This window comes from Salmo salar, chromosome ssa16, assembly GCF_905237065.1.
Source record: "Salmo salar chromosome ssa16, Ssal_v3.1, whole genome shotgun sequence".
Classification (NCBI taxonomy): Eukaryota; Metazoa; Chordata; class Actinopteri; order Salmoniformes; family Salmonidae; genus Salmo; species Salmo salar.
Window position 1 is genome coordinate 13,202,329 of NC_059457.1, and position 27,162 is coordinate 13,229,490.

The 27,162-nt window shown below is 42.2% G+C and overlaps 2 protein-coding genes and 1 long non-coding RNA gene across 5 annotated transcripts in view; 1 reads left to right on the forward strand and 2 right to left on the reverse strand.

The window, feature by feature from the left end:
- LOC106573209 (engulfment and cell motility protein 3) overlaps positions 1-19,955 on the reverse strand; it is a 32,483-nt gene extending 12,528 nt beyond the window's left edge. The window contains exons 1-14 of one of the 3 annotated variants that reach the window (XM_014148031.2): positions 19,695-19,955; positions 16,974-17,085; positions 6,572-6,612; positions 6,380-6,452; positions 4,664-4,714; positions 4,315-4,484; positions 3,353-3,452; positions 2,827-2,978; positions 2,503-2,581; positions 2,102-2,152; positions 1,776-1,898; positions 1,460-1,582; positions 1,030-1,134; positions 771-879 (exon numbers count right to left, since the gene is read on the reverse strand). In XM_014148031.2, coding sequence (XP_014003506.1) covers positions 771-879; positions 1,030-1,134; positions 1,460-1,582; positions 1,776-1,898; positions 2,102-2,152; positions 2,503-2,581; positions 2,827-2,978; positions 3,353-3,452; positions 4,315-4,484; positions 4,664-4,714; positions 6,380-6,452; positions 6,572-6,612; positions 16,974-17,051 — 1,255 coding nt within the window. In that variant the 5' untranslated portion in view covers positions 17,052-17,085; positions 19,695-19,955. Of the gene's footprint in view, positions 1-770; positions 880-1,029; positions 1,135-1,459; positions 1,583-1,775; positions 1,899-2,101; positions 2,153-2,502; positions 2,582-2,826; positions 2,979-3,352; positions 3,453-4,314; positions 4,485-4,663; positions 4,715-6,379; positions 6,453-6,571; positions 6,613-16,973; positions 17,086-17,154; positions 17,363-19,694 lie in introns of those variants that run through there. The other 2 variants (XM_014148035.2, XM_014148033.2) reach the window with 2 other exon arrangements.
- On the forward strand, positions 2,721-3,713 carry LOC123727790 (uncharacterized). Its single transcript, XR_006759672.1, has 2 exons — positions 2,721-2,985; positions 3,330-3,713. It is a non-coding gene; the product is annotated as an uncharacterized lncRNA (long non-coding RNA).
- A 1,433-nt stretch (positions 19,956-21,388) lies between the features above and the next one.
- Positions 21,389-27,162, reverse strand: part of LOC106573204 (transcription factor E2F4) — a 28,311-nt gene continuing 22,537 nt past the window's right edge. Inside the window, exons 6-10 of the mRNA XM_014148008.2 lie at positions 23,636-23,924; positions 23,356-23,526; positions 23,115-23,162; positions 22,887-22,931; positions 21,389-22,760 (exon numbers count right to left, since the gene is read on the reverse strand). Of these exons, the coding sequence (XP_014003483.2) occupies positions 22,645-22,760; positions 22,887-22,931; positions 23,115-23,162; positions 23,356-23,526; positions 23,636-23,924 (669 nt within the window). The 3' untranslated portion in view covers positions 21,389-22,644. The remainder of the gene's footprint in view (positions 22,761-22,886; positions 22,932-23,114; positions 23,163-23,355; positions 23,527-23,635; positions 23,925-27,162) is intronic.

A 27,162-nucleotide genomic window follows, 5' to 3' on the forward strand; every position in this document is an offset into this window, starting at 1 on the left:
TCACTATAATAGTGAAGGTGTAAACTTGGATTAGAAAACCTAAACAGTCTATTTGACCTCTCAGCTTCCTATCAAATCTAAACATTTCCAACATAAAACGGAAGAAAATTAACAATGACAAATGGTTTGATGAAGAATGCAAAAACCTAAGAAAGAAATTGAGAAACCTATCCAACCAAAAACAGAGAGACCCATAAAACCTGAGCCTTCACTATGGTGAATCACTAAAACAATACAGAAATACACTACGGAAAAAGAAGGAACAGCACCTCAGAAATCAGCTCAATGTAATTGAAGAACCCACAGACTAACCACTTCTGGGAAAACACTAAACAAACAACACGAATAGCTATCTATCCAAAATGGAGATGTATGGGTAAACCACTTCTCCAATCTTTTTGGCTCTATAACAAAGAACAAACAGCAAAAACATATACATGATCAAATACAAATCTTAGAATCAATTTTTAAAGACTACCAGAACCCATTGGATTCTCCAATTACATTGAATGAACTACAGGACAAAATACAAACCCTCCAACCCAAAAAGGCCTGTGGTGTTGATAGTATCCTCAATGAAATTACAAAATATACAGACCACAACTTCCTATACTTAAACTCTTTAACATCATCCTTAGCTCTGGCATCTTCCCCAATATTTGGAACAAAGGACTGATCACCCCAATCCACAAAAGTGGAGACAAATTTGACCCCAATAACTACCGTGGGATATGTGTCAACACCACATGTACTAGCTCAGGTTGACTTACGGGGCTCTCCGATGCTTAGGATCTCACACAGGATGAGAGTCAGCTGGATGCTGCTGCGGGCGAATGGACACTCGTGCTTATCCTCCCTACTGCTGTTCTCCAGAACAAACTAAGAGACAGAGAAGGGAAAGAAATTGTCATGAAGATGACATACCTACCTAACCCGCACCCTAACAAAGACCCATGTTAGTCCCTTTAACTCCCCCCCCCACACCCTCCGTTCCCTTGTTTTCTCTTCCCTTCCCCTCCCTATTTTCACCCTGCTGTAGGCATCGGGGTAGCAGGAGGCAAAGTGGGCCATGGTGTCTAGGGCCAGCAGTCCTGGAGGGGCCCGGAGCAGGTCCTGACCTGGGTTACTGTTGTTCTGGAGAGAGAGAGGACAGAACAGGGATAAAAACACCCTGTGTATGGTGGGAGATAATGACGAACGGTATTGATAAGAATAAGACTCAGACAAGTTTAGCAACTGTGAATGATTAATAGGAAGTGATAAGAGTGGAATCACATCGTCTGATAGCGGGGCAGTTATATCAACCAGCAATGGTTGGTATAGATGAGAATACGACTCAGTGGAAAGCAACAGCTTATTGTTGACAGTAAGTGATAGACGAGGTGAGTGAAGAGACAGAGGCCCAGTGAGGGGGACTAAATGAGGTGGTGGTAAGTAGAATCTCATGGAGTAGACTCACAGAGAAGCCCAGCTTCTTGAACTCCTTGGCGCAGAGAGAGCGTCGTTGCTCATGACTCAAGCTGTTCTCACTCTCCGTCTCAAAGGCTGCCTGCCGCAGGCCGTGTAGAATCTCCCTCTGGTCCTGGAGGAGGAAGGGGGAGGACAGGGGGAGGATAGGGATGTGGCCGATAACAGAGGGAGACAAAGAGGTAATGAGAAGGATGACTAAGTGGATTTCAAGGATACTTATTCAGCACTTCTCACAAAACTCCTCTCTCCTGGAGTGGGAAGAGACAGTGGTTTGCTGTGGTTGGGGGGGGGGTCATCTAACTCACCTGGTTGTAGGAGTCCAGGGGCATCCTCATGCGAGGCTCCAGGTGGTTCAGAGTGACAGACTGGAGGACGTACAGGTAATGGGCCATCTCATCCCCCACGGAGGCAGAACTATGGATGATGTTCTGTGGGTCACAACAAACCATGAGGCACAGGTTCAAACCAGAGCAGTATTTACTATGGATAAAATGACTGAAAGGAGACTAAAAAACTAAAACAATTTCTGCTATAACGACAATTGTATTTTCCCCAACTTGATATTCGAAAGGGAGCAATGACAGTCAGGTATCATTGTACCTCAATCTTGGAACATTCAAAATGGCTTTACCTTATAGATGTACTGTCGAAGATTTTTCTTCCCTAGGAAGACAAACAGCTCCTGAAAAGCAAAGGTGTATGTTATTACCTGATAATTACCACTAGTACCATCAGTTATTAATAATTAAATGCAGTGACACTACTTTCCCCAGAAGGAGGCAGTAAAAGCTACACGGTCACAAATCAGGTCAGGGGGAGGGACACAGCAGGACTTTGCCCCCAGCTGCAGTGACATAATGGTCACATAAATCAGTCCAAAACCCTTTGTTTTGAACAGACTCACTCAGCCTGTTTAAACTGATTAAAGTGACTTGCACCTCACTCTGGAAACCAGGGCAGGCGAGGGGAAAGAAGAGAGAGAGAGAGAGCAAGGATAAAGAGAGAGAGAGAGAAAGAGATACCATTTTGTACCTGTCTGTCTGCATGTCCAGCTGTCTGTAGCAGAGCCATGAGGAGGGCCATGGCTTTGGTTTGAATCTGCTGGTTTGTCCTGGAATAAAGAGAGTATGGGTGGGCGTATGAGTGATGGGAGAGATGCGTTGTTTCGACAAAACAGTAGACTTCAGACACTGGGCAAGCTTAAAATTGCCTTTTTTCAGAGCTAGATTTAACTGTAAAATGATTTGGAGATGGGGTCTCTATGTTTGTAAGCATTTACAGTATAAGCGCGCTCATTCATTGGAGGTACTGCGGGTTGTTCGTTCCCACCATGCTACCCATGGACGACACACTTACACCTGCAGTTGTGAGAGCAGTCTCTCTAGAGTGACTTCCTGCTTGACCTGCTGGAAGAGGCTGCTGCTGCTCAGCACCATGCTCTCCAGGATGGCCAGGGACACCTGCTGGATGGATGCATCCAGCACCGTGGCATTGACGAAGCTGGCAATCTGAAAGGTACAATGAGTCAGAAACTATGCATGATGACTAGTGGTCACCAGAGCTCCTACAGACATTTCATCATGGTCAAAGGTTATACACATGAACATTATGGGTCCAGTTTTCCAGACCCAGATTAAGTCTAGTCCTGGCTTTAAAAATCACTCTCAGATGATTATATCTGAAAGCCCCTTTTAGTCCAGGACTAGGCTTAATCTATGTCCTGGAAACCGAACCTAAATGTATTGTCTAATTCCTTACATATCTTGAAATATATACATATCTTTAAATATCTCTCGTCCTCCACTCCAATATCTCTTGTCCTCCACTCCAATATCTCTCGTCCTCCACTTTGTCTATAGGAGCCAATAGTTGAGGAACCTACCTTCTTGATGAAGACAGCAGAGAGGTTCTCCCATGATACAATCCCATGATCCATCAGCTCCATGAAGCCTGTCAGTGTGTGGGCCATGATCAGAGGGGCCCTTACAAACAAAACACAACACACACACAACTCTTAGACCAGAACATTAGAACATCATTGAATACAACCTTGACATAGAAAGCCACAGACACCACTGAGCATTTACACTGATTGGGTTCCAGGTGCCGATAAGAAGACTAAACCAGACTAAACCGTCCCAGGCTGAAACCTTTTCCCATGTTTGGTACGAGGGAAGGCCGTCATTGTAAATAAGAAGTTGTTCTTAACTGACTTGCCTAGTTAAATAAAAAGGTTAACAGAACGTGTTTCATGCCTTCACTGGGATTCAAGTGGTATAATTGATTCGTGGGAAAGTGTGTTTCCTAAACAAGGCATGATGGTACATCTTCAAAAGCATGACATCGGGCTCATATCCACGGCATCCCATTGGGACTCTGATAAACATCTTAACCCCATCACTAGCTATGCAACACAAAGCTGCAAATTCTTCATAGCCAATTCTCCATACCAATTCTATGTCCTTTTTTGACTCACATAATGCAACTGAAGAAACCAATTATAGCTTCCTTGAATTCCTCCATAGTAACTATGCTAACAGTGTGAGGAAAAGGTCAGACTCAGCCCATTCTTCACCCAGGAATGTGTTCCCACATGTGAGGAAATCACCTCATATCTCTTCACCAGCATCGATCAGAGTACAGCATTCCACTGCAGGCAGTGCAAATATATGCACATTCCCCCCACTCTACTATATAAGGTTAGTTAGAGGGAGAGTAGAGAGAGAGTGAAGGATTGTAGTGATGCATGTTATTGGGGAAAATTGGACAAACTGAGACAAAGACTCACAGAGACACACAGAGACGCACTGACACATATAGAGAGACATGGAGAAGGGAACTGACTCGTGAGCGTCCTCTACGATCTTCACCAGCAGAGAGTGGCCATTACGGCTGATAAACTCCTGAGCAAACGTGACATCAGTAGACACGCAGGCCAGCTGTTTCAGCGAATCACAGCGCACGTCTGAGTCGGAGCTCTGGATGCCCTTGTAGAGGTCCTCGGCACAACGGCCCTACCACACACACACACACACACACACACACACACACACACACACAACCATAAAACCCCAGACAAAATGGACGAAGTAGTTATAATGATAATGTAATACAATTGTAATAGGCCTACATAGCGTGCAGACACACACAGTCATGAGGGGATTATCTATGTTAGGCTCGTTTGCAGACTCACCGGTGCCTTGGTCAGACGGAGAATGCAGCCATTCTTTATGTCCAGACGGTTCTAGAACGCAAAAGGCCACAGAGAAGACAATGACACACAGTCATACAGGCAATAAAGACTGACTTAGAAATGGCTTAGACTGATTACTGTTTTCAAACTGTACTAAGGGACATAATTATAAAGTGAGAGAGGGCGAGCGAGCGATAGGAGAGAGAGAAAAAAAGAGAGAGATTGATTTAGTTTCAGATGAATAGCCCAGGAAATAGCTCAACAGCTCTCCACAGACACAGACACCCACAAACGCAAAAATAGACTTGCTTTCTAATTTGACATGCTGTGACGCCGTTGACGCTTGCAGCCCATCTGTTCTCTCATTAACTCCTGTGCGTTCTAATTCCAGTGTGTACACGCTCGTTCACGCGAGTAAAAAACACCTTGTGTTTGAATTGGGCATTGGGATCAATATCATGCCAAATGTATTGTGAACTCGCAGCATGCATTTTGTATTCGTGTATCATGATCTGTACAAATAAGTACCAATCCACAATTGTAAATCACTTTCCACAAATGTAAATCACTATCCACAAACAAACACCTTTTGATTTGCATTTGTAAATGGATATATTGCATTCGAATATTTTTATAACTGCAGATATGCAGGTAATTTCCAAGGGCCTCGAGTAAAATGACTGCCATGAAGACAAAAGGTTATCACGCGTAGAAAGTGAGATGTAGTCGTTGTTCCCCTTGCTCTGCGAGGGCCGTGGCTTTTGTGGAGCGATGGGTAACGATGCTTTGATGGTGACTGTTGCCGATGTGTGCAGAGGGTCCCTGGATCAAGCCCAGATTGAGGCGAGGAGAGGGACGGAAGCAATACCGTTCCAAAGTCTGAGCCCATATCCTCCCCTCTACCTTTTGCATGCCTCTCCTGGCGAAACAGTTAGAGGCCTCAGGAATACTTATGTCTCCTTAAATGCTCATCGTCTGTGCAACATTGAGACAGCGGATGGATTATAATCACTTACAATGTATGACATATCCTTCACATGTAGAGGTGCTATCAAACTGGCCAGCTAATTCAACTAGTTGGGTGATGAACGGGTGTACACCTCAATAGTGTTGCAAATATTGAGTCCTCTAGGGCTGGGGTTTCGATTATTTACGTTGGACGTACTATGGTTACACATATGGTTAACATATTATAACTTCAGCAGCCTTGAAAAGGTAGGCATCAACAGTGCCAAACGAGAGGCTGCCAGCGATTTATAGAAACCGCTTTCTATGGGTACAAAACTTTTTTATACAAATATAAAATCACTTTCAACGCGTGAGAACTATTTGTATTTTTCTTGTCGTCAAATCCCTGCCAAAAGTCAGGTGACCTAAGCGCTTCCAAATATGGAGTTGCAGGTTTGCCATATCTGTCATGTTTGCGCATGTCTCTCCTACGTGCACATTTTTATGGCAGTCATTTTACTTTAAGCCCTTGGAAATGACCTGCATTGCCCCTGGTCGAGGGGTGTGTTTGACCTCTCCATAGGTCACCAGCTTAGTTTTGCTCCAACAGCTACCCACACCCAGGTCACTGGCGTTGATGACATTTCAGACATCACTGGCATGACAGGCAAGTTACAGTACAGAAGCTACACACTGGACAGCCAGAGAGACCTGTTTGTTCACAGACAGCCTCCGTGATCACAGAAAAACAAAGATCGATCAACTCACAGATTCAGTGATGTAGGTCTGAACACCGTCGGCATACTGGAGGGAGTAGTTGTCAGGGCCCGGAAGATTCCACCTTAAACACAGTCATCATAGCCACTGTAACTACCGCAACAGGACAAAGTAGTTGCTTGAACTCCACAAGAACAGCATTAGGTCAAATAGAAAGGTCTTTTTAAACGTGAACACACTTACCCATCACAAACCTCCTTTATTACGGCAGAAAGGGGCTTTTTCTGTCAGAAGACAAGATAGATGTGATCAATGAGCAGCAGAAAGTAGGAACTGATTTAGATATCATGCCTTCATTTTGTAAACCACGGTGGAACTATAGTACACCAGTCCCATGACCCGAGCCTGCTGATCCTAGATAAAAGCTTTGAGTTTACTTCCTCTATGCTGTTAACTAATGTATTTGAGGCAGCATGGAAATTCAGTGCATTGAATAAATAAGAGGCAAACTACTCCAAAGTCTACACATCAATTGCCCTGTCATTTGTGGTATACATGGTGGTCAACCAATCAAAAGTTTTGGTGTACTGTGGTAGACCTGTCGCTGCCCTGTAATTAGTGATGTGTTGGGGGTCAACTAATCAGAGGTTTTTGGTGAGGTCTGGTAGTCCAATAGGAGTGATTTTGAGGGGCTTGCGGTTAGTTATTTTCTCCCATGAAATGTCTACAGAACCAGCCTGTTCACAAATCCTGGACATTACATTAAAGTTTTAAGGGTCACTCTCTAACTCCAAGAACATTCTGTGGTACTGCTGAAGTACTAAACATCTTAATATCAAGTGTTAAGTACAGTACCAGTCAACAGTTTGGACACACATACTCATTCAAGGCTTTTCCTTTATTTGTACTATTTTCTACATTGTAGAATAATAGTGAAGACCTCAAAAATATGAAATAACACATATGGAATCATTTAGTAACCCCAAAAAATTTAATCAAACTACTTAATATTTGAGATTCTTCAAAGTTGCCTTGATGACAACTTTGCACACTTGGCATTCTCTCAACCAGCTTCATGAGGTAGTCACCTGGAATGCATTTCAATTAATAGGTGTGCCTTGTTCAAAGTTAATTTGTGGAATTTGTTTCTTTCTTAATGCCTTTGAGCCAATCAGTTGTGTTGTGACAAGGTAGGGGTGGTATACAGAAGATAGCCTATTTAGTAAAAGTCCATATTATGGCAAGAACAGCTCAAATAAGCAAAGAGAAATGACAGTCCATCGTTACTTTAAGACATGAAGGTCAGTCAGTGTGGAAAATATTAAGAACTTTGAAAATTTCTTCAAGGGCTGTTGCAAAAACCATCAAGCGCTATGATGAAACTATCTCTCATAAGGACCGCCACAGGAAAGGAAGACCCAGTTCAAGTAACAGACACATCGCAGCATCAACTGTTCAGAGGAGACTGCGTGAATCTGGCCTTCATGGTTGAATTGCTGCAAAGAAACCACTACTAAAAGGACACCAATAAGAAGAAGAGACTTGCTTGGACCAAGAAACACGAGCAATGGACATAAGACCGGTGGAAGTCTGTACTTTGGTCTAAATTTGAGATTATTGGTTCCAACCGCTGTGTCTTTGTGAGACACAGAGTAGGTGAATGGATGATCTCCGCATGTGTGGTTCCCACCGTGAAGCATGGAGGAGGTGTGATGGTGTGGGAGTGCTTTGCTGGTGACGCTGTCGTGATTTATTAAAGAATCAAGACACACTTATGCAGTATAGATACCACAGCATTCTGCAGTGATATGCCATCCCATCTGGTTTGCACTTAGTGGGACTATCATTTATTTTTCCAACAGGACAATGACCCAGAACAAACTTCCAGTCTGTGTAAGGGCCATTTGACCAAGAAGGAGAGTGATGGAGTGCTGCATCAGATGACCTGGCCTCCACAATCACCCAACCCCAACCCAATTGAAATGGTTTGGGATGAGATGGATCGGAGAGTGAAGGAAAAGCAGCCAACAAGTGCTCAGCATATGTGGAAACTCATTCAAGACTGTTGGAAAAGCATTTCTCATGAAGCTGGTTGAGAGAATGCCAAGAGTGTGCAAAGCTGTCATCAAGGCAAAGGGTGACCACTTGTTTTTTTTGCCACTTTTTCTTCCCAATTTGTGGTATCCAATTGATAGTTACAGTCTTATCCCATCGCTGCAACTCCCGTACGGACTCGGTAGAGGCAAAGGTCGAGAGCCGTGTGTCCTCCGAAACACAACCCCGCCAAGCTGCACTGCTCCTTGACACACTGCACGCTTAAGCCAGCCACACCAATGTGTCGGAGGAAACACCGTACACCTGGTGACCGTGTCAGCGTGCATGCGCCCGGGCCCGCCACAGAGCGCGATGGGACAAGGACATCCCGGCCCGGTAGCGGCCGGCTGCGACACAGCCTGGTATTGAACCAGGATCTGTAGTAACGCAGCTAGCACTGCGATGCAGTGCCTTAGACTGCTGTGCCACTCGGGAGGCCCAAAGGGTGGCTACTTTGAAGAATCTAAAATATATTTTGATTTGTTAAACACTTTTTTTGGTTACTATGATTCCATATGTGTTATTTCATAGTTTTGATGTCTTCCCTATTACTGTACAATGTAGAAAATAGTAAAACATGAATAACCCTTGAATGAGTAGGTGTGTCCAAACTTTTGACTGGTACTGTATATCTTTGAACGGATAAAACATACTGTAAGTGATTGCATAAACAACTCAATCTTTGGACGCTTAATTGAGGTTTTGAACGGATACGATAAATGGATATAATTTAAAAAAACGTTTAAATGTTTTTAACTTCAATGAAGTAGTAGAGGGACAGTTACAGATCCACTCGACCGAGAAGGGTAACTGGAGTAAGGTTGGCATCCTGGAGATGTTCCTGGGCTGCATCGCCATGGCACTCATCGTGCAGCTCAAGTCCGATCAATCTTTTATTGCTAGTGCTGAGCAATTAACCGACATTTCGGTTAAATTCAATTGTATTTATTTAACTAGGGAAGTCAGTTAAGAACAAATTCTTATTTATAATGACGGCCTACCAAAAGCCAAAAGGCCTCCTGCGGGGACAGGGGCTGGGATGAAAAAATATTTTAAAAAATATATAGGACAAAACACACACATCACGACAAGAGACAACACAAGACTACATAAAGAGAGACCTAAAGACAACAACATCGCAAGGCACCAACAAATGACAACAGAGCATGGTAGCAACACAACAGCAGCACAAAACATGGTACAAACATTATTTAATTCTTTTTTTTTCTTCTGTGAACTCGATGTGCAGTTTCTGTAGAGATAAATCAGATCAAGGCTGAACTGTGCGATGTAGTTGGGAGTTGTAGTTTTCCAACAGGGCAATATTCTACATAGTTTAGCACAGAGGTGGTAATTAACTACAATGACCATAATCCACTGTGGGCCCACGTTTAACTTGTCCTGTCTGTGCGGAGACAGACAGGACAAGCAGGTGCTTCACAAGCCTGAAAAGACATGATCTAAGCAGTCATAAAAGTATGCCTTATCTACTTTGAAGAACTAATAAAATAGTGATATTGTCAGACAGAATAGGCAGCAGCTCTATAGAGATAAGATGGTAACTTGGAATTAAATAAAGTCATCAAATATTTTATTAAAGTAAAGCAATGTGAATAGTAAATAAATGATGGTTAATAAGTGATACGCGGTAATGGGCAGTCAAAACCATCATGGAACTTTTATTCATTGTTTTATTCAGTGTTGTTAAAGCGTTCAACCCATGATAACAATGACTGAGAAATCGGATTATCTCGAGGGAAAATCAAGGCGGAACTACATTATTGTGGTCAGAATTGCAAAATCTCCACGAGACCTGGACGGAGTCTGAGGATAAAGTGAAGGAAATGATCTCGAAGAATTTTAAGATGAACCACAGGCAGATTGAGGTGTCGTGCGCCAACAAGATTGGGAAACCCTCCACCGGCCCAGGTGACAGGCCCTAGTGGTCAAGTTCCTGAGGTTCAAGGACAAGGTAGCTGTTCTGGAAAGAGCCAAGAAATTGAGAGGAACGTACATCTTCCACAACGAGGACTATCCTGAAGCTGTGCGCCAGAAGAGAAAATAACTTATCCGCTATGACAGGCACATTGTCCACCCTCCCTACCAAAAGCCTGGAAGGGATGACAGCCAAGCCTATGGGTTAGTAGCTTCAACCCCACTGCAAACACACAAACTGTTTATGGACTGCTTAATGTTTTTTTTTCTCTTGCTTTGTTTGTTCTTTTCCATATTATTTCCATCTCTGAGAAGTACCCAGGAAAGGGCTGAAAAATAGCCCATATTAATATTTGTAGCCTTAGAAATAAGGTTAATGAAATCAATAACTTGGTAACATTCATATATTAGCCATTTCTGAGACTCACTCAGATAATTCCTTTGATGATACAGCAGTAGCAATACAAGGATAACATCTATAGACAAGACAGTAATGTTTATGGGGGAAGTACGTATGCAGACCCTTTACTAAGTACTTTGTTGAAGCACCTTTGGCAACGATTACAGCCTCAAGTCTTCTTGGGTATAACGCTACAAGCATTGCACACTTGTATTTGGCTGTGTGCTTAAGGTTGTTGTCCTGTTGGAAAGTGAACCGTCGCCCCCCTCTGAGATCCTGAGCACTCTCTGTACTTTGATCTGTTAATCTTTCCTTCGATCCTGACTAGACTCCCAGTCCCTGTCGCTGAAAAACATTCCCATAGCATGATGCTGCCACCACGCTTCACTGTAGGGATGGTGACAGGTTTCCACCAGACGTGACGCTTGGCATTCAGGTCAAAGAGGCATTCAGGCCATCTTAGTTTTATCAGACCAGAGAATCTTGTTTCTCATGGTCTGAGAGTCCTTTAGGTGTCTTTTGGCAAACTCCAAGCGGGCTGTGATGTGCATTTTACTGAGGAGTGGCTTCTGTCTGGCCACTCTACCATAAGGGCCTGATTGGTGGAGTGCTGCAGAGATGGTTGTTCTTCTGGAAGGTTCTCCCATCTCCAAAGAGGAACTCTGGAGCTCTGTCAGTCAAACCGATTGCTCAGTTTGGCCAGGTCTAGGAAGATTCTTGGAGGTTCAAAACTTCAATTTAAGAATGATGGAGACACCTGTGTTCTTGGGGACCTTCAATGCTGCAGAAATGTTTTGATACCCTTCCCCAGATCTGTGCCTCGCCACAATGCTGTCTCGGAGCTCTTCGGACAATTCCTTCGACCTCATGGCTTGGTTTTTGCTCTGACATGCACGGTCAACTCTGGGACCTTATATAGACAGGTGTGTGCCTTTCAAAATCTTGTCCAATCAATTGAATTTACCACAGGTGGTCTCCAATCAAGTTGTAGAAACATTTCAAAGGCTAATCAATGGAAACAGGATGCACCTGAGCTCAATTTCAAGTCTCATAGCAAAGGGTCTGAATACTTATATAAATAAGGTATCTGTTTTTTTTAATACACATACATCCATCCATCCAAAAATACATACAGTGCATTCGGAATGTATTCAGACCCTTGACTTTTTCCACATTTTGTTACTTTACAGCCTTATACCAAAAGGGATAAAATAAACAATTTTCCTCATCAATCTATACACAATACCCCATAATGACAAAGCAAAAACAGTCTAGAATTTTTTGCAAATGAATAAAAAATAGCTTATTTAAGTATGTATAACTTCTGTATGACAGACGCCTTTAGTTTGAGGTCTAATTTAATATTTTATCATTTCTGCCCTCCGAATTCATATTCGTTATATAAATAGGCCTGTTTAATTTTGTCTGGCTTGCCGTTCCAAATAAAATTGAATCTTTTTTGTTCATATAATTAAAAAAAACAGGTCTGTAGGTGTAGGCAAGACCATAAGCAAATGGGTAAATTGGGATATGAGTAAATAATTAATTTGGGTGATTTTCCGCAAGTAGACAGGTATTTTCCTTTCCACGGTAGCAAGATTTGATCTATTTTTGCTAACTTTCTATTAAAATGTATTGTAGTGAGATCATTTCTTTCTTTCGGGATATGAATACAGAGTATGTCCACATCACCGTCAGACCATTTTATTGGTAAACTACCTGGTAATATAAAACTACTATTTTTTAGTGATCCAATATAGTATACTTATCACTTATCAAAATTTGGTTGTAATCCAGAGACGTTAGAAAAAGTATCTAGATCCTCTATGAGGCTGTGAAGAGTTCCAAATTGTGGATTCAAAAGAAAACATGAATCATCAACGTACAATGATTTAGTGTTGTTTACATTGTTGCAAATTGTCCGAAAAATTATTTTTATAATAATACCTCTCCTTTTTGTGAATCTCCTTATTGTTGTTATTATTATGATCATCATTATAATAATAAGTAATGTCGTTATCATTAGTGGTCTTTGTATAGTATCCTTGTATAACCACCATCAAGCTGTAGGCCTAAGAGCGCATCCTATTTAGTGTTAATACCGTAACTTACTTAGGCCTATATTTCAATATATAGGCTACTGTTGTCACACCCTGATCTGTTTCACCTGTCCTTGTTATTGTCTCCACCCCCTCCAGGTGTCGCTTGTTTTCCCCAGTGTATTTATCCCTGTGTTTCCTGTCTCTCTGTGCCAGTTCGTCTTGTATGTTGCAAATCAACCAGCATTTTTTCTAGTCCTCCCGGTTTTGACCCTTGCCTGTTTCTGGACTCTGTACCCGCCTGCCTGACCACTCTGCCTGCCTTGACCTCGAGCCTGTCTGCCACTCTGTACCTCCTGGACTCTGAACTGGTTTTGACCTTTTGCCTGTCCACGGCCATTCTCTTGCCTACTCCTTTTTGGATTATTAAACATCTTAGACTCCAACCATCTGCCTCCTGTGTCTGCATCTGGGTCTCGCCTTGTGTCATGATAACTGTATCAATCAATCATTCATTCGTTCATGCCATCACACAGCACATGGGTCATTCATGATTTCAAATGTGATCAAGCATACTAGTTTTAAAATAAAATAAAAGTGAATCTTGGAAAATGTACGTAAACAATAAATAAAGCGTTCACGAATGAATGCGACTGTTTTTAATCTTTGCTGTAAAAAAGGCTTTTCAAAAAAAACTTCATAACAGACTCTCTGGTACGCTTCTAAGTGTTGTTTACGTCGTTCAAATGGTCAGAAAAATTATATTGCAATCTAACGGTATAATATGCACGCAGCGTTAGCTCCTTACCTTCTTTTACTTGATCTACAGTATTTTCCACAACTAGTCAAATTTATTCCACAAGTCTGACTTCCCCTTCACCTCTTGAGCAACCAGTAAACATTCCCCCGTTTCAAGTTTATTTGTCACGTCCTCTGCATCCATTTTGCTGCCATGTGTTCGGAGTTTGTTACAACCAATTTATTGATGTGATTATGATATGCTATAAGTCAGGCCCAATTGGTCACGTGCATGCGATGCATACATGTGTCACGTAAAGAAAGCAAGGTTTGAGGGAAAAGGGAATGTTTTTCCTAAACAAATGAGGGATTTCAGTAACAGAACTTTTCAGTCAGAAATGGCTGTAATTATGTTGCAGCTTCAGCAACACGGACAGCGCGATAAACACTTGATGCACTGTGGTGGTCGCTGTGTGGTGGTCGCTGTTTACAGACAGATTATTTCACTTATAACTCACTGTATCACAATTCCAGTGGGTCAGAAGTTTACATACACTAAGTTGACGGTGCCTTTAAACAGCTTGGAAAATTCCAGAAAATGATGTCATGGCTTTAGAAGCTTCTGATTGACATAATTTGAGTCGATTGGAGGTGTACCTGTGGATGTATTTCAAGGCCGACCTTCAAACTCAGTGCCTCTTTGCTTGACATCATGGGAAAATCAAAAGAAATCAGCCAAGACCTCAGAAAAAAAATTGTAGACCTCCACATCCTTGGGAACAATTTCCAAACGCCTGAAGGTACCACGTGCATCTGTACAAACAATTTTACACAAATATAAATGCCATGGGACCACGCAGCCGTCATACCACTCAGGAAGGAGATGCGTTCTGTCTCCTAGAGATGAACGTACTTAAAAAGTGCAAATCTATATCCACAGAAAAACGAGTTCTATATCGACATAAACTGAAAGGCCGCTTAGCAAGGAGGAAGCCACTGCTCCAAAACCGCCTTAAAAAAGCCAGACTACGCTTTGCAACTGCACATGGGGACAAAGATCGTACTTTTTGTAGAAATGTCCTCTGGTCTGATGAAACAAATATCTAACTTTTTGGCCATAATGACCATCGTTATGTTTGGAGGAAAAAAGGGGGAGACTTGCAAGTCGAAGAACACCATCCCAACCGTGAAGCATGGAGGTGGCAGCATCATGTTGTGGGGGTCCTTTTCTGCAGGAGGGACTGGTGCACTTCACAAAATAGATGGCATCACGAGGAATTAATATTATATGGATATATTGAAGCAACATCTCAAGACATCAGTCAGGAAGTTAAAGCTTGGTCGCAAATGGGTCTTCGAAATGGACAATGACCCCAAGCATACTTCCAAAATTGTGGCAAAATGGCTTAAGGACAACAAAGTCAAGGTATTGGAGTGGCAATCACAAAGCCCTGACCTCAATCCTATAGAACATTTGTGGGCAGAACTGAAAAAGCGTGTGTGAGCAAGGAGGCCTACAAACCTGACTCAGTTACACCAGCTCTGTCAGGAGGAATGGGCCAAAAGTCATCCAACATATTGTGGGAAGCTTGAGGAAGGCTACCCGGAACGTTTGACCCAAGTTAAACAATTTAAAGGCAATGCTACCAAATACTAGTTGAGTGTATGTAAACTTCTGAGCCACTGGGAATGTGATGAAAGAAATAAAAGCTGAAATATATCATTCTCTCTACAATTATTCTGACATTTCACATTCTTAAAATAAAGTGGTGATCCTAACTGACCTAAGACAAAAGATTTTTGCTGGGATTAAATGTCAGGAATTGTGAAAAACTGAGTTTAAATGTATTTGGTTAAGGTGTATGTAAACTTCTGACTTCAACTGTAGTTGATTGATTAAAATACACAGGATGTGTCTGTACATGGAAAAATACACGTTTAAACATTTTGACCAATCGATTGGTCGAAAGAACAGATGACTCTCGGTTTACCAAGGTTTTTTCCCGTCGGGGACAGCCCTAAAAGAAATGCTCTGCCTTTTTGACACCACACTCCAAAAAGCAAGTCCTGCAGGCTGTAGTTTTTCTTATCTTGAGTATTGTCCAGTCATGTGGTCAAGTGCTTCAAAGAAAGAGCCGGCATCTGGCCCAGAACAGAGCAGCACGTCTCGCTCTTCATTGTAATCAGAGGGCTAATATAAATACTATGCATGCCAGTCTCTCTTAGCTAAGAGTTGAGGAGAGACTGACTGCATCACGTCTTCTTTTTATAACATTAATGTGTTAAATTCCAAATTGTTTGCATAGTCAACTTACACACAGCTCTGACACACATTTACCCCACCAGACATGCCACCAGGGGTCTTTTCACAGTCCCCAAATCCAGAACAATTTCAAGAAAGCATATAGTATTATATAGAGCCATTATTATGGAACTCCCTTCCATCTCATATTGCTCAAATGAACAGCAAAGCTGGTTTCAGAAAACAGACAGAGCAACACCTCACAGCACATCTCTCCCCTATTCGACCTAGATATTTTGTGTGCATGTATTGATATGTAGGCTATGTGTGACATTTTTAAATGCTTGTAGTTCTGTCCTTGAGCTCTTCTTGTCTATTAAATGTTATTTATTATGGTAATGTTTCATGTTTTGTGTGGACCTCAGGAAGAGTAGCTGCTGCTTTCGCAACAGCTAATGGGGATCCTAATAAAAAAAACGAATAATGTATAGTGCATGTAAAAAAAAAACACTAAATTGAAAACAGCACTAATCGCTCAGTAATATTTATTGCTGATAATTGCAAACGTGTAGTGTACTTTGGGTGACTTTAAAATTTCAGACTTGATTTGCTCTAACAAAAAAATGGATCAACCCCTACAAAAATATACATGAATTATTATCCACATAATAATGAACATTTCCTGTTGCTGCAGGATTATTTTCCTGCTGTAAGCAAACTGGCTCAAATTAACATTCTACATTCGAAAATACTTTGTGCCAAAACATCCATGTTTTCTTTACAGAGCGTGTAATGATCTTACCAGAGCTCTGACAACATACTGCATGACATTAACTTCACAGGCACTCGTATCTAGCCAACACCTTTTACTCAACTAAAGCCTTGGTCTATTAACAGTTTGACATCATAAACAACCATTACATTAGCACCCTACTTTACTATGATAACTTCTCTATGGCAGTTTTCTACGGCAGCAGCTGCTTCACAACTCTGAACACACTGCATCGATGCTGAGGTGCACCAACCCTTCATAAACCACATTATTAGCCCGCCCATCTCTGTCTTGCTACATAAACCACAGCTCTAACACAACTCACATGCTGCAGTGCTGATTTCTACTGTAACTTTCCACTCAGGATTTGATCGTTTCACTTTTCAACTCGGACTCGGGCTCCTCTCCTGTGTGCTAATGCTTACCTGGTCCAGTTGAATGAGCTGAGGGTATGCCCCTGGCATCTGGATGGCAATCTTCACGATATCCTTCTGTTGCGGCATCTTGAAGTGTGTTTATAGGTGTCCTCCTAAGTTTCTGAGACATAATAACCTTTTACTATCAAATAATTCACACAGTAAAATAGGGTTTCTGTAGGTTTCTGACCTGATCAGCCTTGTCCTCGAGTCATGAGAGCTTCCATTTTCCAAATGAAACTTTCTTCCTCTTTTACAAGTACTATGTCTATATTTTCTTCAGTGTGTACAGAGAACAAGGCCCTTTCTGTGTATAGGACTACACACAATTGAAGGCCAGACAGACAGACATGCATCCAGAGGAGTCCCAGAGGAGAGGAGACAGGCAAACTCTTTCATGCTCTCTCCAGCACATATGGAAACACTAAAGTTTGTTAAACAATTTTGAACATGCTTCACCTGATGAAAAGGAAAATCTGTGTGTGTGTGTGTGTGTGTGTGTGTGTGTGTCTCCCATCTGCGGGCAATGGAAATAACCTACTTACAATGATCACCACCAGTGTTTTGGCTTCGATGGAAACTAACCTGAAACTTTTCACTCACTTCATATACTAATACTCTTGAAGCCTTGTGAGAGACAATGATCTCCTGACCCATAACATTCCTATGCAGTAGCCTAGTAGCCTATCCATACAAGGATAGGGTGAGGTGTTGGTAGTGTAGGCCAGTGTTTCCCAAACTCGGTCCTGCCCCCCCAAATAATCAAAGCTTGATGATTAGTTGGTTATTTGAGTCTGCTCTGTAGTGCTAGGGCAAAGACCAAACCGTGCACCCGGGGGGGCGGAACCGAGGTTGGGAAACCCTGGTGTAGGCTACATGACAGGCTGGCAGGGAAGGAGGTGTTTGGGTTTCCAAGGCTCTCTCCCCTGCCTGTCCCAGCATGCATTGGGCTTGAGACTAAGTGGCTGTAACAAACATTTCGCACCCGCTATAACACCTGCTGAAGTTGCTAAACTGTGTACGCGACCAATAAACTGCTGCTACTGCAAGAGACAGAGGAGATAGAGAGACAGACAGAGAGAGAGAATGTGTGACCTCAACGAACACCTTTGTGATAAATTAGAACGCCGACTGTGAGCCAGGCCTAATCGCCCATCATCAGTGCCGACCTCACTAATGCTCTTGTGGCTGAATGGAAGCAAGTCTCCATAGCAATGTTCCAACATCTAGTGGAAAGCCTTCCCAGAAGAGTGGAGGCTGTTACAGCAGCAAAGGGGGGACCAACTCCATATTAATGCCCATGATTTTGGAATGAGATGTCGACGAACAGGTGTCCACATACTTTTGGCCATGTCGTGTATTACTGCTGTTCCCTGTAACGGTGTTAGTGATTATTATAGTGAACCACATCGTAATAGCGCCCATGACCATATAGGGCTATGCATTAATGTGTACCTTCGTGTATCCCTTCTGTTAGCCAACTCTGTGTGTTATGCCCCGTGACCCTCCGCCTGTCCCATTAGGGTGGGGAGGACGGGGCCTTTAGCTTCTTGGAATTCCAAATCTGACAGACCTCCACCTACAACTGCCACCACACACACACTTTGAAGTCTGTTGACATCGGCACCACCAGTTAAGAAGGGCTATTACTGCCTGAGACTTTACATTCTGGGTGCTGGGAAAATGGCAGTTGTCTACACAAGAGTGAAAATTGATCCATGGATCAAGAGCCAGTCCTTTCCTGGCGTGACTCATTTCAAATGTATATTGAATGAGTCACGCAGCGGTCTAAGGCACTGCATCTCTCTAAGGCACTGCATGCTAGAGGTGTCACTACAGTCCCTGGTTTGAATCCAGGCTGTATCATATCCGGACGTGATTGGGAGTCCCATAGGGCGGCGCACAATTGGCCCAGCGTCGTCCGGGTTTGGCTCGGGGTAGGCCGTCATTGTAAATACGAATTTGTTCTCAACTGACTTGCCTAGTTAAATAAAGGTTAAATAAAAATGTAAATTCTCAAATGGTGGTGCCGATGACAACCCGACTTCAAAGTGTGTGTGTGTGTGGTGGCAGTTGTAGGTGGAGGTCTGTCAGGGTTGGAATTCCAAGAAGCTAAAAAGGCCCCTTCCTCCCCACCCTAATAGGACAAGCAGAGGGCTTTATGAGTGATCCTAGGAAATCGAATCAATCTACATGAATAGTTTCATTAATTGGTGGGTATTTTGGAAGTAGTTTTCAGTGTATGCCAGCATCTGCTGTGAAATAGCTAATGCAGAGAAATTAGTTAACATTCCATCTTTGTGAAGTGTTGGGTAACATAAAATACTCATTGGTTCAACATACATTTTAAATCGATGAGTATTGCATGTTACCAAATTCTTGACGAAGATGGAATGTTAACTCATTTCTCTGCATTAGCCATTTCACAGCAGATGCTGACATACAATGAAAACTACTTCCAAAATACCCACCATGAATTAAACTACTTATTATGTAGATTGATTCGATTTCCTAGGATCCCCCATTAAAGTTAGGGTGACTGATTAACGTTATATTGATAATGTCAACCCGTTTATTCTAGCTCGCTGTAGACACGGATAACGCTGTACTGGGCCCCCGGAGCCATTCGTACCAGGAATACTAAACATATTTGTTCCTTCTCGTTCGCAAAGTTTAGAGAACAATCAAAAGAAAATCTCTATTTGAGTTGAACATTTGTTTAGTTCTTACCTTTTTGAAAATAGAAGTTAGTGTCCTCGCGAAAGCCCAGAGTTCGAGAATGGAAGCATTTGCAATCCCTCCCTAGAAAGGACGACAATAATCCGTGAGAATTATATTTTGAATTTGAGCAATCTTGGAGAAGGCTCCCCTAGGCGGAGAAATGTCTTAACAAATTTCAAAAAAGTAATTGATAATTTAAAGTTCCGGGTTGAGTCGAGTCACACCCGCCCCCCTGTAGGAAGCAGCGTGTACTGACCATAGATCGACCAGCCCCAACTTTTCCGACATAGTGGGTTTACTGTAATCGGATGTGCATGTAAGGGAAAATTCTTTGAAAAGGCTATAGAGCACTCAAAAAATGATGTGAGATAGCTGTCCAGATTCAAAGATACTGTATATGCCATTTCAATTCTTTAGGCTACTAATCCATAAATTATATTCATCTGGTTTCTGATAAATATTGCCTGTTAGATTATATTATCTTGTGTTTTATACTGAACAAAAAATATAAACGCAACATGTAAAGTGTTGGTCCCATGTTTCATGAGCTGAAATGAAAGAGCCCAGAAATGTTCCATACACACAAAAAGCTTATTTCACTCAAATATTGTGCATACATTTGTTTACATCCCTGTTAGTGAGCATTTCTCCTTTGCCGAAATAATCCATCCACCTGACAGGTGTGGCATTTCAAGAAGCTGATTAAACAGCATAATCATTACACAGGTGTGCCTTGTGCCTGGGACAATAAAAAGTGCAGTTTTGTCCCACAACACAATGCCACAGATGTCTTATGTTTTGAGGGAGTGTACAATTGGCATGCCGACTGCAAGAATGTCCACCAGAGATGTTGCCAGAGAATTGAATGTTTATTTCTCTACCATAAGCTGCCTCCAACGTCCTTTTAGAGAATTTGGCAGTACGTCCAACTGGTCTCACAATCGCAGACCACGTGTAACCATGCCAGTCCAGGACCTCCACATCCAGCTTCTTCACCTGCGGGAGTCTGAGACCAGCCCCCTGGACAGCTGATGAAACTGAAGAGTATCTCAGTCTGTAATAAAGCCATTTTGTGGGGGAAAACTAATTCTGATTGGCTGGGCCTCGTTCCCCAGTGGGTGGGCCTATGCCCCCCCAGGCCGACCCATGGCTGCACCCCTGCACAGTCATGTGAAATCCATAGACTAGGGCCTAACATATTTCAATTGAATGATTTCCTTATATGAACTTTAACTCAAATTGTTAATTGTTGCGTTTATATTTTTGTTCAGTATAGATGGCTACTGCACAGCTTTATGTAGTAGGCTAATGCGCATGTTTGGGGAATTTTTCACAATTCAATTAATGCAGTCATTAGTTTTGTTTAGGGTTCCTTATCCATATTCAGTTATAACATTGCATTACCCTCAATTTGGCCTTCTCTGCCAACAACAAGACAAGTAAAGGAAATTGACATATATATATTTTTTTACATATATAAAGCAACTAAAGTTATCATTAACCTATTATTGCAAATGCAATGATACTGTAGATCCTCTGAGCCTCTTAACACATCCAACGTTACATGTAAATAGACTCCGCTTGAATTCCCTGGGCATTGAAGGCTTCAGCGAACTGACAACACCACCCAAACGACAGATGGTGCAATGCTAATGGATTGGAGTGTTGTAAAGTGCAATGATGTGAGAGCACTTTGATACAGATTATCGTATTTTGAGAATATATTTTATACACCCAAATCGGTAATATATCTGACAGGTATAAAAAATAAATGCTGCTCTATAATACAAAAAAGGAAACAATGTCTTCTGGGAAAGAAATAAAACAAAAATGAACAGAACGAAATTAAGAACAACTATTCTCTCACACAAAGAACCAAGGCAACATTTGTATTTCCATAGTCAGGGTGAAAGTATGTGGGGGGACCTTTTCTATTGAACACGGATCAGAGCAACATATACAAAGACAACACTCAAAACGCTACCATACTTTATAGGAATTAATGATTGTTTCATGTATTTTTTTAACAGCTACAAACATTATTTTACATCGACTAAATAAAATATTTATATACATAATAATTGTAAGACAAACCAAGAGTGACACAGATAAATGTTGTAAAGTGAGTGAAACGTGTAAGAAAGAAAACAATGACAAAACAAGGCAAGGGGACCAAGATGAATGATAGACGTGTTGCAGTTAATTCAATGTGCATTACACCTAAAAAAAACCCTGAAACTTTCTCTTATCCTGTCTTCGTCTGGAACCCTGGTTCACTATTACTGTCTCACTGCATTACATATGTAGTTCATTACACATTTAACTCCACAAATGCTGGTAATACAAAATATATATATTCTCTATATACACAGAACAACAGTGCATATTTGATCAGCTGTGTGTGTGTGTACACATTCACATGTACTGTATGAGTGTGTGCAGCTGCCTGGGTGTCTCTGAATCTGTTGACACTGTGTTGATGAGGTGCAATGATGAGAGTGCAATGATGAGAGTGCAATGATGAGAGTGCAATGATGACTGCTTTTGCCAGTTTGTAACTTACTTCAAACCATAGATGGAAGGAGAGAATATAGTTCATCACAGATCAGCATGAGAAAGGAATTTCCCCAGAGAGATCATCAGTTCAGTTCGGAGAGGACAATATTTCTTTATCCCCCCTTTTCATCTTACTTAGAGCCACTACATCCTGAAACATTTGCTGCTAATGTTTAGTGGAAAGATTTGGGAACGATTTGGGTAAGAGAAAGAAGAGCATCAGACTGACATTTTTTTTTTCTTATTATTTTTTTTTTTTTTTACACAGAAAAATCTTCTAATACATAGGGATCCAAAAATAAAAATCAGTCATTTGTTTTTTTTCCCCCCATATAAAAATGGTCAATATGTTTTGTTCTTAGATTTCCTTACATAATACACTATTGGGAACTCAGCTCGGAGGTCAAAGATTAAGGATAGGAACATCAAAGAGGTCACAAAGGCCTTCGGTTTCGTCAAGGTTATAGATATAGTCGTGGTCACCCGGCGGGGGGGACAGACGGAGGAGTGGAGAGAACACTGGGAAAGAAAGAGACGGGTACAAAGAGATCAGGGGGGAGTGTATTTCTTAACTTGTGATATGTCAAGTATATCTCTACTGATCCACAAATCCAAATAAGCAGACCTGTAGGCATGTCGACTTACCTTCAGAAGACATCAACTCCTCCAACAGGTCTGCACTCATGATCTCTACTCCGAGAGACAGTGTGAGAGGGAGAGATATGGGGAATGAGGATGAGGGGTTAGAATTAAAAAAGGTGCAAAACATTTATTCTGGAAGCTATAATCTCAAGTAATTGCCTATACAATGATAACATTTGCCATAGCAAAATAACTCCAATAGATTTCATAATTTGTAGAGGTGATCTTTACCTTTACTTGGGTCAAACATATCAGAAAGTTCTTTGGGGAAATCCAGCACTACAAACAGAAGACAGAAAACATAGTCACTCACTGAATAACGCCAAAAAAGGATTGATGAAGAGTGCACACAAACCCTAAATAAACCTAGACTTTGATGTATATTTTGTAGTTCTGTGGTGTCCCCCTTGTATGATTTTGTAGCAGGATAGAGAAGCATTATGCTCTTAGGGAAACAGCAGGTGACAGTTACATTCTGAGGGGTCAGTCTTGATTGGTCCAAAGATTGCTGAAGATGAGGAAGAGAAGCCATCCAATGAGGCAGAGGACTGGAGAGGCTGGTTGTCCAACAGGGTTGTCGGTTGGGCAGTTGTGTTTGTAGTGGGTGTGGAAACAGTCAGTGTGCTGGCGTTTTTGCTAGACACTGTAAAAGTAGGACAAGGATATGAGAATGACATTTTGCTGCCCTTCCAATGCTCAGATAAAGACAAGCATACAGTAAGAAGTCTACCCTTTTTCAGACCAAGTCGTACCTGCGGTGGTGACTGCCAGGTTGGTAGTAGCTGTGGAAGCAGGTGAGAGTGTGGCTGAACTGGGGTTGGAGGAGGGGGTCATCGGCTGGTTGGGCTGGGAGGGGGCAGCAGGTGCTGGTTTTGGGTTAGCAGCAGCAGGCACTGGCAGGCTCTGGAGCATGTCCTCTGGTGGGGGGACGGGCAGTACCACGGGAGACGGGCTGGACGGGTCCTTGTTTACTAGAAGAACCTCAATGGGTCCTGCTGAGCTCTTGATACGGATCTGATACTTCTTCTGTCCATTCAGTACCTGCCAACAGTCACTCAGAGTCAGACACATGGTAGAGGCACAGGGAACTCCAACTCAGATTCTGTAGAGCTGCTGTGTGTAGGCCTTTGTTTCACCCCAGTACTGACACTTGATTCATATAATCGTTGTCCAGACTGTGTTTAGTTGATTGCTTTTAAACAGTCTATTAGTACTAGGCTGGAACAGAAGCCTGCACAGCCAGTAGCTCGCCAAAATCCAAGTTGGAGATCCATGATCGGAGGACAGTGAGACAAAGGGGAGAGTCATTTTTATATCCCTTTCATAAACGGACCAAAATCCCATGAATTGATCATGCCTGCTTCTTTTCACCTGCTTTTGGTATATCTGAAAAGAGTAGGGGGTAAAAAAAAAATATGCCAAAAGAAAAGCCACCTAAATAGTGCCTAAAATGAAACCCGCAAAATTCTGGTAGATTTTGGCATTGGCGGTTAAGATTACAATTTCACCCGCCACGTTGGTGGGTGTTCAGGGCAGGAACTTAACACCCGCCAAATACAGGTAGATTGTGATTGGTGGGTAAGAATGTCTATTTCACCAGCCATGTTGGCTGGTGGTCAGAGAAATGTTTTTCCCCATCCAAAGCACAAATGTAGAAGTAGATCGAATTGACAAGAAAGGCTACTGAAGTGTGACTTTGTCCTTACGTTCTTGGCCAGTTACATCGTTTTGTTCACACGCTAGGTTGTTTTTCCAATGTTTGAGTTTGCTGCAAAGGTCTGCTGCTAGGGAAGAGACCTCGCAGTCAGATTTTCTTCCATCACAGACAAGTGCCCAGTTACGACAGTAACAGCCCGTCCCTTAAAGGAGAAGCAGAACATTTGTGTCTCACCTAATGACTCAAATATTAAGGGAACATTCTGCTTTATTAAGCATGAAATCACTCCAAAAACCTTATGAACTTTTAGTAATTTCTTATCATTAACCCTATCAGTCCCGAGACTAGGCTTGGGTGGGTATTTGGAAAAAGCCATGGTATGGTTTTTCAATACCAATACTTTCAAAACAATTTCTTTTAAGTTAAAAAAATAAATAAAATATGTAGTTATATGCAGTTTTCTTTCAGAAAAGCATGCATCACAACTTTGTTCATTTGCAGAATTTCTCTCGTTCACTTTCGCTTGTAAATGTCCACACTCACCGGAAATGACATTCGGTAGCTACTAGCAATGCTTGTATAACTTTGAGCTGACTTTGCCTCTCTTTGCAATTAGTTTATGTTCGTTTTCGTTCGTTAGCAAACAGTGTCTGTGGTTTTGCTATTAGTTTGTACTAATTTAATTAACATTCTGGTAATAGAGGCCCAATGGGCTTTCTTATATTTTTTAGCACCCCTTGTGTGCTATGTCAGTAATACAGGAAATCCTGGTATGAGATAAGGATGGTATGACTATGAAAATCTGGAATCCTTCCGAAAAAAATAAGGTCCGCCAAAGCAAAATCCTGATAAAAATGTATTTATGTGAATGCTGTAAGTACAGAAATTTGCTCACTGGGAAATTAATATCCAACTAGTTAGTGACAACTGTGTCGAGTTGAATTTGTGACAGCAACTATATGAGCTTATTACAGTGTTATAGACACTATGTCCTGGGATTTCCTACTTCTATGTCGAGGGAACCCCTTACCCTCTAACGACTCTGGGACTGGGTCTCGACCCCGCCCTGTGTAACTGGGTCCTGGACTTCCTGACGGGCCGCCCCCAGGTGGTGAGGGTAGGTAACAACATCTCCACCCCGCTGATCCTCAACACTGGGGCCCCACAAGGGTACGTGTTCACCCACGACTGAGTGGCCATGCACGCCTCCAACTCAATCATCAAGTTTGCAGACGACACTACAGTGGTTGGCTTGATTACCAACAACGATGAGACGGCCTACAGGGAGGAGGTGAGGGCCCTCGGAGTGTGGTGTCAGGAAAACAACCTCACACTCAATGTCAACTAAACAAAGGAGATGATCGAGGACTTCAGGAAACAGCAGAGGGAGCAGCCCCCCCATCCACATCAACGGGACAGTAGCGGAGAGGGTGGAAAGTTAAGTTCCTCGGCGCACACATCACGGACAAACTGAAATGGTCCACCCACACAGACAGCGTGGTGAAGAGGGCTGTATCACCGCCTGGTACGGCAACTGCTCTGCCCATAACCGTAAGGCTCTCCAGAGGGTAGTGAGGTCTGCACAACGCATCACCGGGTGCAAACTACCTGCCCTCCAGGAACACCTACACCACCCGATGTCACAAGGCCAAAAGGATCATCAAGGACAACAACCACCCGAGCCACTGCCTGTTCACCCCGCTATCATCCAGAAGGCGAGGTCAGTACAGGTGCATCAAAGCGGGGACAGAGAGACTGAAAAACAGCTTCTATCTCAAGGCCATCAGACTGTTAAACAGCCATGGCAGGCTCTGGACATTGAGTGGCTGCTGCCAACATACTGACTCAACTCTAGCCACTTTAATAATGGAAAAATGTATGTAATAAATGTATATCACTAGCCACTTTAAACAATGCCACTTTATATAATGTTTACAAACCCTACATTACTCATCTCATATGTATATACTGTACTCTATACCATCTACTGCATCTTGCCTATGCCGTTCGGCCATCACTCATTCATATATATTTATGTACATATTCTTATTAATTCCATTACACTTGTGTGTATATAAGGTAGTTGTGAAATTGTTAGGTTAGATATTACTGCATGGTCGGAACTAGAAGCAAAAGGATTTCGCTACACTCGCATTAACATCTGCTAACCATGTGTATGTGACAAATAAAATTTGATTTGACTTGTGTGGTTTGTGAGCGTTATAGAGCAAAACATGTGCGTTATCGTGAGATTCTCAGCTTTTCATAGATAGTTTGTTGCTCAAACCATTTGGACTCTACAGACGTTTATGTATATGTATAAAAGACCTGGCCCCTTCAGGATCCGCCATTGTCTCACAAACACCGCTCTAGCTCAGCCCCCGTTAAATGAAACAGACCAATGGTTGATATCTAGAGATGTAAAAGAAATAGACCAATCCAAATGGTACAACCAAACTCAAAAACACAACTTCTACGGGGTTAGAAGTCCAAAAGCGCCTGCATTACAGTGGGACCTATTGGGTTAAAACACACAGCATTCGGGAAAGTATTCAGACCCCTTGACTTTTCCACATTTTGATACGTTACAGCCTTATTCTAAAATGGATTACATTTATTTTT